At 39.5% G+C, this 13,236-nt stretch overlaps 1 protein-coding gene across 1 annotated transcript; it reads right to left on the bottom strand.

Annotated features, from left to right (window-relative positions):
* Positions 1–896: 896 nt before the first annotated feature.
* LOC124380772 (valosin containing protein) lies at positions 897–11,048 on the bottom strand. Its single transcript, XM_046842028.1, has 18 exons — positions 10,905–11,048; positions 10,491–10,607; positions 8,739–8,850; positions 7,758–7,930; positions 7,490–7,632; positions 7,254–7,384; positions 6,189–6,320; positions 6,005–6,107; positions 5,784–5,917; positions 5,365–5,500; positions 4,831–4,943; positions 2,872–3,036; positions 2,625–2,747; positions 2,321–2,533; positions 1,874–2,182; positions 1,576–1,731; positions 1,313–1,467; positions 897–1,203 (listed from the first exon to the last, which is right to left on the bottom strand). The coding sequence occupies exons 2-18, from the start codon at positions 10,505–10,507 to the stop codon at positions 1,098–1,100; spliced, it is 2,421 nt and encodes an 806-aa protein (XP_046697984.1). The 5' UTR covers positions 10,508–10,607; positions 10,905–11,048; the 3' UTR covers positions 897–1,097.
* Positions 11,049–13,236: the final 2,188 nt, after the last annotated feature.

The following is a 13,236-nucleotide window of genomic DNA, read 5'->3' as shown; positions in this document are numbered from 1 at the left end:
GTCTCTCCTTGTCCGATGAAGCTCTGCATAGCATAGGTTATCATTAAGAAATTGGGCCTTTTTTCCAGCTTTCCACAAAGTATCGCGGACAACCCTTGAAGTAAAAGGCATGTCTGGCTGCAGATACAAATTACTGTGGATCTGATGTCTTCGTGGTTAGACTCGTGTACCCCCAATAATCTTTAAGTTTCGTCTCTGAGAGTATCTATTAAAAATCTAAAATGAGGGTTTCACTAGTCCCCATGAGACTCTCGAGATTTAAGCCTGAAATCTACATCTTTCACATTCTTGCTCAAAAGTCTTTGATCTTGATAGTATTTGCGCTAATCATTCCTTTAAGAGCCTCAGCATGATAATCGACGAAGAGGGTGGAAATGGGATCATAATCAGCTTTGCTCATTAAGATCTCATGCACCTCCATACCAATATCAGCGATGTTGTCTGATCTCTCCTTGCGTTTTTTCAAACTTTGGCAAGTTTAGAGTTATCAGTTGAAATGTATTATGCAGAGAGCATTGAATATTGGCCAAGAGCTCTTAAAACTTCATCTTAGCAAAGCACTATCTTGGCACCTGCCCTCCCAGACAGACGCACCTTCCGGTCCAGCTTCCGCCTTCACATACAATTGGGGCTATTTTTGTGAACTTTATTTATTTTTACATTTTCAAACTTGTAATACATATGCTACATTCATAAAAAGTGAAGTAATTAGCAATCATTTCCCCCCATTTTTGCAATTTTTCAATGTCATCATTCAATTCTGTTGTTAAAGCTGCTTGTTTAGATTGTGAAGAAGGAATGAAGTTAATCTACCAGGTGTATTTATTCATTTTAACAGGCCCCCACCAACAGTACATCAAGGTTCTGCAATAATAATAATCCTTTCACAAACCAGAGCAAATTACAAGCAGCTACATGCTTTTATTTTCCAACAGGGAAAGGAGAGGAGAGAGGAGGATAATATATAAAAAACGAAAAAACAAAGAAGCACAGAGTCCTACAAATGTGGAAATTATCATGGGTTTCGTTGCTTTTTTTTTTTTTGTACACGATGGCCTGTACTGAAGAGATCAACCATGAGGTCACATTTATTCAAATTATCCGTAAAGGTCATCATCGTTGTCCTCATTTAAGACGGCCCCTCCACTGCCACCTGCAGAACCTTGACTTGGTCCACCTCCAGCCTGATTACTGGAAGGGAATCTAAGAGGGAAAAAAAAAAAAATGGAATAAATTATTTTCATAAAAAACAAAACAAATAATTAAACAGCCATTTTATAAAATATGTGTTCTAGCTAAGAAAGGATTTTACCTGAAGCTGCCAAAGCCTCTGCTCTGCTGCAGGGTCTGTGCGAACATCTCATATTTGCGAATGTCATTATCGCTGACTGAGCGACGGGCAAAACGCATAGCTTCCTCAAAGTGGTCCTTTCTGATCTCAGGCACTGGGTCGTCCTCCTCCACTTCCTGAATTTAAAAAAAGAGACAGAAGATTGGGCATATAACTGCTAAAAAGCCAAACAAGATCACAAAATTAGGTTTTATAAATAAAAAAATAAAAAAAGTGTCACCCACCATAGCTGATGGGTTCGTCTGCCTCTCACGTTCCCTCCTGATCTCGTTCTCGATGGACTCACGAATAGCCAGTTTGCAGGCTCTCTGGCAAATTTCTGTCAAGTCGGCACCAGAGAACCCATTGGTCATCTTGGCCAGGAAGTCCAAATCTACTTCCTGAAATAAGAGAATGCAGAATTACAAAAACAAAACTATACAAGACTTGATGCGTTTAAGTGACTGCCACTGATTTAGCTCATTTTTGCCACTTTTATAACCACACATTATAAATTGCTAAAGCACTGAACAAGTGTTGAACCTTTGCGATTGGAGACTTCCTGAGGTTAGCTTTAAGAATGGCCATGCGGGATTTCTCATCAGGCAGTGGGATGTAGATAAGCTGATCCAGACGGCCAGGCCTGAGAATAGCAGCATCGATGATATCCGGTCTGTTGGTGGCACCGATAATGAAGACATTCTTCTTGCTGGACATACCATCCATCTCTGTCAGGATCTGGTTAATGACACGGTCGGCTGCTCCACCGCCATCACCCACGCTTCCACCACGGGCTTTAGCGATGGAGTCCAACTCATCAAAGAAGAGCACGCAGGGGGCAGCTTGACGAGCCTGAAGAAGAAAGGCGGGTTGTTTTATACAAAATAAATAATTAAATCACCTTTTATAGATCATCTGATCTAGAATAACAGATGGATTTTGGTTATGCTTTAGAACACACATTTACCCTTTAAATTTAAAATTTCTCACCTTATCAAAGATCTCACGAACATTAGCCTCAGACTCTCCAAACCACATGGTCAACAGTTCAGGGCCTTTAATGGAAATGAAGTTGGCCTGGCACTCATTGGCAATGGCCTTGGCCAGGAGGGTTTTACCACAACCTGGCGGCCCATAGAACAACACACCCTTGGATGGAGTCATACCAAACTTCAGGAACTTGTCTGGATGCTCCACTGGATACTAAAAAAAAAAGTGAAAAAGAAATTACACACCAAACAGTGCAAATGACGATATAAATCTTATGATCCTGCATGGAGATAAGATGGATTACCTGCACCAGCTCCTGCAGCTCTCTCTTGACATCATCCAGTCCACCAATGTCCTCCCAGGTGATGTTGGGCACCTCAACCACAGTCTCACGCAGAGCTGATGGGTTGCTCTGGCTCAGGGCCCACTGTAAAGTAACATGAAAGACTTTGAGCTTGCATATTATTTTAGCCAAATCTGTAATTAATGCATCAAATAAATTTATCATAACATATTACAGTACGCATATGATTGTTTTACAATCTTCATACCCTAAAGTCATCCATGGTGACAGCCAGTGAGTTCATGACCTCTGCATCGATTGTTTCGTCCTCCAGGTCAATGAGGTCCATCTTCTTACGAATGGCCTGCAGTGCAGCCTCTGAGCAGAGGGCAGCCAAATCAGCACCCACATGGCCATGGGTCTCATTGGCAACCTGAATAACAAACATCAAGGATTAACAGCAGCAACAAAAGCAGCAATTACATTTGGCAGTTGACCAGTTTAAAATACTGAAATAAAAGTTACATAATTGCCATGTGCTATGATTTACCTATTTATATACAATTACAGGGACAATTGGAAAGAATGGACAAGGGGGGAAAAAAATTAAAATAGTGGTGTGAAAAATTGTGTCACACTAAAAGTAAAAGATACAAGTGAACACATAATGCAGTTTTTAAATGAAGGTTTTTATTATTGAGTGAAAAAAAAAAATCCAAAACTACATGGCCCTGTGTGAAAAAGTGTTTGCCCCTAAACCTAATAACTGGTTGGGCCACCCTTACCAGAAACAACTGACCTCAAGCGTTTGCGATAACTTGCACTGTGAGTCTGTTGCAGCACTGTGGAGGAATATTAGTTCACTCATCTATGTGGAATTGTTGTAATTCAGCCACATTGGAGAGTTTTCGAGCATAAACCCCCTTTTTATGGTCATGCCACAGCATCTCAATAGGATTCAGGTCAGGACTTTGACTAGGCCACTCCAAAGTCTTCATTTTGTTTTTCTTCAGCCATTCAAAGGTGGACTTGCTGGTGTGTTTTGGTTTATTGTCCTGCTGCAGAACCCAAGTTCGCTTCAGCTTGAGGTCACGAACAGATGTTTGGATATTCTCCTTCAGGATTCTTTGTTAAACAGCAGAATTAATGGTTCCATTCATCACAGCAAATCTTCCAGGTCCTGAAGCAGCAAAACAGCCCCAGACAACCAGACTACCACCATATTTTACTGTTGGTATGATGTTCTTTTTCTGAAATGCGGGGTTACTTTTACACCAGACGTAACGGGACACACCTTCCAAAAAGTTAAACTCAGTCCACAGAGTATTTTCCCCAAAAGTCTTGGGCAGACCTTTTTTTGCCCAGTCTCTTTCGTCATGAACACTGACTTTAACTGAGGCAAGTGAGGCCTGCAGTTATTTGGATGTTGCGGGGTCTTTTGTGACATCTTGGATGAGTCGTCGCACTGTGCTTTTGGGGTAATTTTGGTCGGCAGGCCACTCCTGGGAAGGTTTTCCACTGTTTCATGTTTTTGCCATTTGTGAATGATGGCTCTCACTGTGGTTCGCTGGAGTCCCAAAGCTTTAGAAATGGCTTTATAATCTTTTTCAGACTGATGGAAAATAATTGAGAGCTCTCATTTGTTTCTGAATTTCTTTGGATCTCGGCATGATGTCTAGATTTTGAGGAACTTTTGGTCTACTTCACTTTGCCAGGCAGGTCCTATTTAAGAGATTTCTTGATTGTGAACAGGTGTGGCAGTAATCAGGCCTGGGTGTGGCTAGAGAAATTTCTCTCAGGTGTGATAAACCACAGTTTTAATAGGGGGCAAACACTTTCACAATCCAAAACTACATGGCCCTGTGTGTTTGGCCTCAATAATAAAAGCCTTCATTTAAAAACTGCATGTTGTGTTCACTTGTTATCTTTTACTAATATTTAAATTAGTTTGATAATCTGAAACATTAAAGTGTGACAAACATGCAAAAAAAAAAAAAAAAAAAAAAAAAAAGAAGGAAGGGGCAAACACTTTCACACCACTGTACATGTATACATACACACACACACACACACACTCAACTTCCAATTGAAAATTCAACATGCACATCCCATATTGAGCAAAACAATCTGTCTCATCAATTATATAATAAACATTCACTGCACAAGTCTTACTAGTAAATGCAAATAACCACCCAATATATTCTCCCACAAAAAACAAAACACAAACCTGCTCCAGATCAACATCATCAGCCAGCTTCATGTTCTTAGTGTGAATCTGCAGGATTTCCAATCTTCCTGTAGCATCAGGAATGCCGATATCCACCTCTCTGTCAAAGCGTCCTATAAAAGGAGAAATGGTTGAACTAATATAAATTGTAGTGTCCTAAATAAACAAGTATACTCAAGCTGTCTATAATGTCATTCATTCCTTTAAATGACAACAATTCACTTGAACTACAGCACTTGGAAACCAGACAGAGAGTTGCCAACAATACAGAGTGGAATGAGGAATCAATCAATCCTTCTCCAGTGAACATCTTAAATAAGAATTATTTCCTTTAGACATCTTATATATAAAAAAAAAAAAACTTTCAGGCCAAAAGGACAACAACAAACCATAATAAACTCATACTTCAGCATACAACCTAGATGCATACAGCATTTCATTTTGCAAACTTCTGTCTGTTGTAATATTTTGCAGCATCGGTTCAAAAGCTGGGGGAAAAATAAAGGCCCTTAAAAAAAAATCTAGCAATTTTACCGAATCTCCTGAGAGCGGGGTCAATGCTGTTGGGTCTGTTGGTGGCAGCCATGACGATGACATGAGCCCGCTGCTTCAGTCCATCCATCAGGGTAAGAAGCTGAGACACGATGCGCCTCTCTACTTCACCGTGAGTCTGAGGAGACCAAACCAGATCAGGTTACTACAACACAAACTTCCCACTGCATAATACAGGAGCAGAAAACCCAGCTTTTTAAGGCAACACCGAGCCAAAAGGTCATGAAACTCAAACTGTGTACAACAAACAATTACACATTAAATCAAATAAACGCAAAATGAATGCGTTCATTTATCCCCTAATGAAAAAAGTGTCAATGCAATTATTATTGAAAGACAAATAATCTATATAAAAGCATTTCAGCAAGAATAAACACTCATCCAACATAACAGTTCCTCACCTTCTCTCTCTTGGGTGCAATTGCATCCAGTTCATCAATAAAGATGATTGCAGGAGCGTTCTTCTCAGCTTCTTCAAAAGCTTTACGCAGGTTGCTCTCAGACTCACCAGCCAGTTTACTCATAATTTCAGGGCCTATGGAAGTGAGAACATAAAAACATTAATTATCTACAAAGATTAAGAGCATTTAAACCCCGATTTCAAGCTTCATAACTGTTTTACCATTGATCAGGAAGAAGAAAGCTCCTGTTTCGTTTGCGACAGCACGAGCAATCAGAGTTTTTCCAGTTCCGGGGGGACCGTACAGAAGAATACCACGTGGAGGCTGAGCCACAAAATGAAAATCAATTAATCATCACTCAAATCTGAGATTAAAAGTGTGTCTTAAATATGCTGGATTCCTTACTTTCACACCAATGGCCTTGAAAAGTGCAGGGTGCCTGAGTGGCAGCTCCACCATTTCCTTGATCTGAGCCAGCTGCTTCCTCACACCTCCAATATCATCATAGCCGACTTCATTCAGAGATTCTTCCTCATCCTGTCAAAACAACCAACATTTGTGTTAAAATGCTGCAGTTATATTTTGCCTCCCAAACCCGACATCAAATACAATATCATATTCTGCCATTACCAACACTTTAAAACATATAAACACCCTAAGAAAGCAAAGTATACTCTAGATAAAGTGTTCTATGATGTCTAATACAAAATAAAAAAATCGTGCCTTCAGACCTTTGATCTGATGCATACTATATTTCTGGACCTGAGAGTAGGTGTGTAATCAATTGCTTGAAACCAAAGTCCTTTTATCAGCTTTCTTAATTATGCTGTTAAACAGTAAGGACCAAAGTAAGGAAAAAATGGAAAGGGTAAAAAAAAAAAACAAAAAAAACAAACAAAAAAAACCTTCACAGACTCTGTGCTTAGGATGGGTTTGAGCTGAAGATCTTTATTAGAAAGCTTTGGACAGTGGTTTTAAAAAAAGATTCTTACAGTTCATAAAAACCCTTTGTGCTACTGCAAGGTATAAGGACATTAAGGATAATTTGACATTTGCCTTTAATGCAAAATGTTCTAGACAGCATTTTACCTGGGCTGCAGTCTAAAAATAAAGAAGCAGTGTCAGCATTACACTAATCTTTATGCATGAGAATAGGAATAGAAACAACAATGGTAACTGAGGAGCCTTGTAAGTTTTGTCTAAACAATTACATTCCTTAATCTGCCTACTGATTATTAGTAATAGTGACCAAAAATAAATAAATAAATAAATAAAATAATTTTGTTCCCCTCTAATAATTTCTTCAAAATGTTTATTTACTACTAAATGTTTAAATACATGCATCGTTTTAAGGTTGATTTGGTTCTAGTACACATGGATTTAATATCCAGAATAGATCAGGTGGATCGGTGCAGGAAGCCTAAAAGCTATGCTTTGCGTGAAGATGCAGAACTTGTACATTTCTCTTACCTCACGCTTAATAGGTTCTCCTTCACAGTGAATGACAGTGTCTGGAGCCACTATACAGTATGGGCTAGGGTCAGTCTCCACCACTTTAAACTCAACAGCACGCATGCCTCCTCTGACCAGGAAGATATCACCTATTGAAGAAAAAGAAAAACCCTTAACAAAGAATGCAATTGTGTGTTCTATGAAGAAGGTGTAACAAATTAAATAATTTTAACTACATATAAAATGATGTTCACCTTTGCGGATTGGCCGGTAAGCCTCTAGGAAGTAAGGCTTTAGATACACCTCAAATAAGTTGCCAGTTATTCCCTCCACTGTGTCATCAATGGGCAGAACATGGATCCGTTTCCCGTACTTCACATCTGGGCATGGCTGAATGCTAACAAATAGAACACAAAGGATATCTTTACATATATTTTGACTGCAAGAGCCCACGTCTAAACTTTAATATTGCAAAACACTACAAATTACTGAAAAAGATTTATTAATAGACAGCAGTGTTACCTGATGACATCTCCGAGGCGAACCCTGAGGTTATTACGCACCACTCTGTTCATGCGCACTTTCTCATCTGAGCAGCTATCATCAGACAGAACAATGCAAACAGTCTCCCTCCTTTTCTTGCCCTTCATCAACACAGTGTCTCCCCTGAAGAGCTGAAGCTCATCCATCTTGGCCTGAAATTGAGACACATTGCATCAAAATCAGACACTTGGGATGAACATCCATCTCAGGTGATCTGATCACAAGTGGAAAATGTTTACTGCTTGTGTTCTGGGATTTCATCCAGCTTCCAGTGACTGATCAAATTTCATGCCGTAGCTTTCCTTTGTTTTGTCTGTAAAGGTGGCTAGCAACATAAGTAAATTATGGAACAAGTCACACTTGCTAAAGTGGTTTTAATGGGATTTTCTTTACTCCTAAGAGCTTAAGTAAATTTTACTTTATTACATTTAGACATAATGAAATGTTTACATGCCAAATTATGGGTATAGTACGCCAATTGGCCAACACCATAATAAGATGCATATTAAGAGTGCTTAATAATGAGAAATTAAAAGCCATTTAGGATTTTTCCTAACTAGGTGCTTCGGTGATTAAACTACACAATCCTGTCCAAGTGAACAGATTAACATGCACATAGAAAAACTACTACATTAAACTGCTACAAAATATCCTCTTTATTTTTAGTTATATCCATAACAAGTAATGCACTTTGTGAGAATTCATTACAAAACGGCCTAATAAAAACCAATATATTTTACATGACCTTTATTGGACAAGTTGCACAATATGTGTAAGTGATTCTGTAACATTTTGTAGTCCCTGATTAGACCACTGTAGACCATCATCAAGAACCATTTCACACAGGTACACTTCTCTGCCCACTTGTGATTCTATCATCTGAGACAGGTGCTAATACAAGGTTTGAATGGTGTAGTATTTGCAACCAAAAACAGACTGTTCTATTGGCCATGGGCATACCTGAGAGAGGGAGACCACACTGTTATCTTCATTGATCGATTCATCAACAATCAACCTGTTGGGTCTGTTCTTTTGTTTTAGAATGGCAGTAGAAAGATCGTCATTTTTAGATCTGTGGAGGATCAAGCAAAGGATACAATAATTATTCACATACTAGCAAACAAGAATATAAATAAACAAAAGCATATTTGAAAAAAAAAAAATGAACCTGGCAACATCACCCTATTTCACTGAAAACGAAAATGAAAGAACTATTAAAAGACCAACGCAGTTTCATAATGTCAGTTCATTCAAATGCACAGGATTAGATTTTATTTTTAACAAAATCAGCGGTGTAAAATCCACATGTGGCCCAAACAGAGCTTCACTCCAGATCTTTTTACTCTTGATTGATTAGTGAATCGAATCATTTGGCTCGGTTCAATAATAAGAACCGAATGGCAAACGGATCACTACCACTTTTCCCCTAAAGCAGAAAGTTTGCAGTATTGTGGCAGATGTTTTTCGTCTGATGAATACTGAAATACTTTAGTCAGATTTTCCCATATTTTATACATCGACTAAACATGACCACTTCAATTTATATCATCGCAAACAACATGAACATGATCCCCTTTGTTTCATTCACACAGCTGACAACAAAAACAGACACTCGACGGTTCGCGGAGTTTCGTAGAGTGTCGACTCGTTTATAAACGGCTCATCATGAGCCGTTTATAAAGAAGCCTCTATCGACATGTACACCAAATAATCATCACAAAATAGACTCCAGGCTGGATTAATAAATAAATACACGTGGACTAATTCAGTTTACTATTAAATACATCGAGCTTTCGGTGCCGCTCCATCTTTGTGAGCTAGACTGTCAAAAGCAAGGGTTAGCATTACGTGGCGTGAACGAACCAATTTGGAAATCATAAATAACTAAATAACGTTATATAGATTATTAAAAACGTCAAAATGTAAATTTGATAACAAAACGCCCAGAGTGTAGTGAATACAGCCGGAAAAACTACAGGCTTTATCAGTACACGATGGCCGAATGACACAGCAAATGTCTGGGCTTGAACCTGACCCTAAACCTAGCAGCAAACAAGAACCAGGGTGAGAGTGAAAACCACCAGGGTTTAGTCTGAAAATGAATTAAATCTGATTTATTCGGGAAAATATCGTGCTATTTATTTTTATTTTTTGGGAAATTGACGCTCAGCTTTATATCACGGATCAGCTCGAAGCTAAAGCTAGTCGCGGGTTTGTGTTGAATAAAATAAACAATATCAACGGATTGGTGAATATTCATTATCGGTGTGAACAAAACAATTAAGACATTATATAAACGTTTATTTTTATGTAATCACATTCGGACATACGGTCAAACAATGACTTAAAAACATGCCTGATGCCGGTAGGCCAAAGCCTGACCCGGAGAATGACTCAGTATCGTTGGTTAGCTAAAAGAGCTAACCAAAGCTAGCACATCATAGTAACGGGAAGGTCTTACCTGGCAAACGTGATGTATGAAAAATAATAATTTCGAGCTTTAAAATAAAACTATTATCTACATAAAGCTCATTATAGTCATTTTACATGTAAATTAGTGAGCGGTTTAACGGCTCAGCCTGGGCCATCAGCAGCGCCGCTAGCTAGCTAGCCTAGCTCCAGCTAAACTGCGACGCTTAACACAACTTTTAAAACGCGCACAAAAAAAAGACCTGAAAAGTCTGCGTGGGTTTCATTTATTATTTTACTCACTCGCCGCCCGAAGCCATCCTCCACTTGAGACGCTATAAATAAGATGCAGAAATGTAGCCTTCTTAAACAGTCAAGTCCAAGCTCCGCGACAGCACTTCTTCTTCTTCCTCTTCACCCCTGCAATGAATTTCAAAACGTCAGCTTAGCTTGCTAACATAATCTGCGGAAAGACACTACACGGCCACCGACCAATCAGACAGAGGTGTAGGTGTTAGGAAGGTTTCCTCTCATGCTCGATGGACCAATTGTAAGAGAGTTTCACTATCTGGTGTGCGCTAATCAGGATCTTGTATTCGCCCCAGCGTGTCAATAAAAACACGGTACAGGATTTAGAACACTCAAACTTTACTGGGTTTATAATTGATCGTGTGTGATTCTTGCTGTCATCTGGTAGGTTGCGCGATGCTGACTGACCTGCTATTTGGTAGGTTGAGCGATGTTGAATGACCTGCTGTTCAGTAAGCTGCGATGCTGCTATTGCTAAGTGTTCTGGCCTTTAATGCTCTTGATGGAGAACGGTGCAATGTGATGTCAGAGGCAACTTATCATAAGGGGTAAACTGTGTATCTCCCTCCAGTGGTGAAGCGTGGAAATATAACGGAATGGGATCTTCAACTCTGCTTCATCCAGCTCTATCTCCGATCTTTTACTCAATGCCACTGTCTCTAAACCATGGGCGTAAATCCCGGGGGAGGAGGACGTGACCCCAAAAAAAAAATAAAATAAAATAAAAATATCACAATCTCTATCGTGAAAATATATGTATGTATACCTAAATAATTGTGTAAGTAGAAAACCCACTGCCTGCTTTCCCAGTTCATCTTACCTACTCTACACACACGAGTCAGGTGTGTGTCTGCGGCTCAATTAATGTTCAACTCCATTAACTAGGGTATTTTATTCACTTTAAATAAAGCGATTCTCTTTAATGTAGTAGATGCAGACTCATTCATAAATTAGTTGCGGCAAAAATGCTGAGTGCCAATGTAATTTTCCATGAATCTGCTATATTAGTGATTAAAATAAGACTTATCTAGTGAACGTTAGCTTGTTTACAATAGCTTGTAGCATAGTGCACTGCAGCTAACACACCAAAGCCGTTTCCCATGCAGTGTTTTATTTGGGACGACTTGGCGTAATGTTAACTTAACATTAACAGCCACAATTAGCATATTGTTTATCTGTGCATTTACTAAATGAGCACTGTGCTACGTCTGAACTGACCCCACTGTATTTTTTTGTATAATCAATTTCTATTCTGTTCTTAAGTGTCTTCATTAATTTTAAATAAAATTTTAAAAGTTTTTTTAACTCCTTGTTTTGCTTTGTCATTGAACCTGAGAAAAACTTTGAAAATAACCATATTGACGCAGTCTCTATGATACAATCTTCTTCTTCTTCTTTCGGCTGCTCCCATTAGGGTTTGCCACAGCGGATCATCCGTCTCCATACCACCCTGTCCTCTACATCTGCCTCTTTCACACCAACTACCTGCATGTCTTCCCTCTCCACATCCATAAACCTCCTCCTTGGCCTTCCTCTTTTCCTTCTTCCTGGTGGCTCCATCCTCAGCATTCTCCTACCAATATAACTCATGTCCCTCCTCTGCACATGTCCAAACCATCTCAATTTTGCCTCCCTCACCTTGTCACCAAAACGTCCAACATGCGCTGTCCCCCTAATAAACTCATTTCTCTATGATACAATAATAATGATAAAAGCAAAGTTGTTCACTGTGGGGACACTGTCTTTATAAGTACAATTTTACTGTATTATTTTTTTCCCCATCAAAAATTGCTCATGAGAAATTTTATATTTATTGTCCCCCCCTACTGTTAAATGAAATTTACACCCATGCTCTAAACCATACAACATGCTCTTCTCCCTGCAACCGCACCACTCCACTGCCCTCCCTTTCATTCACACACATGTACTCTGTCTTACTCCTACTGACTTTCATTCCCCTTCTCTCCAGCATGTACCTCCACCTCTCCAGGCTCTTCTCAACCTGCTTACTACTCTCACCACAAATCACAATATCATCCGCAAACATCATAGTCCACGGAGACTCCTGTCTGACCTTATCAGTCAACCTGTCCATCACCACTGCAATTTTGCTCAGAGCCGATCCTTGATGCAGTCCAACCTTCACCTTGAACCAGTCTGTTGTTCCTATTGCACACTTAACTGCTGTCACACTGTCCTCATACATGTCCTGCACCACCCTCACATACTTTGCTGACACACCTGACTTCCTTATACAATAACACAACTCCTCTTTCGGCACCCTGTCGTACGCTTTCTCTAAATCCACAAACAAACAATGAAACTCCTTCTGACCTTCTCTATACTTCTCCATGAACATTCTCAAAGCAAATAAGGTGTCTGAGGTGCTCTTCCTCGGCATAAAACCATACTGTTGCTCACAGATGGTCACCTCTTCTCTCAGCCTGGCTTCCACTACTCTTTCTCGTAACTTGATGGTGTGACTGATCAACTTAATTCGCCTGTAGTTACTGCAGGTCTGCACATCTCCCTTATTCTTAAAAAACGGTACCAGCACACTCCTTCTCCTTCCTCAGACATCCTCTCACCTTCCAAAATCCTGTTAAACAATCTGGTTAAAAACTCCACTGCCATCTCTCCTAAACATCTCCATGCTTCTACCGGTATGTCATCTGGTCCTACCGATTTTCCACTCTGCATCCTCTTAATAGCTGCTCTCACTTCCTCCTTACTAATTCTA

This window comes from Silurus meridionalis, chromosome 27 (genome assembly GCF_014805685.1).
Source record: "Silurus meridionalis isolate SWU-2019-XX chromosome 27, ASM1480568v1, whole genome shotgun sequence".
Lineage (NCBI taxonomy): Eukaryota > Metazoa > Chordata > Actinopteri > Siluriformes > Siluridae > Silurus > Silurus meridionalis.
This window is presented reverse-complemented; position numbering and strand designations above follow the sequence as displayed.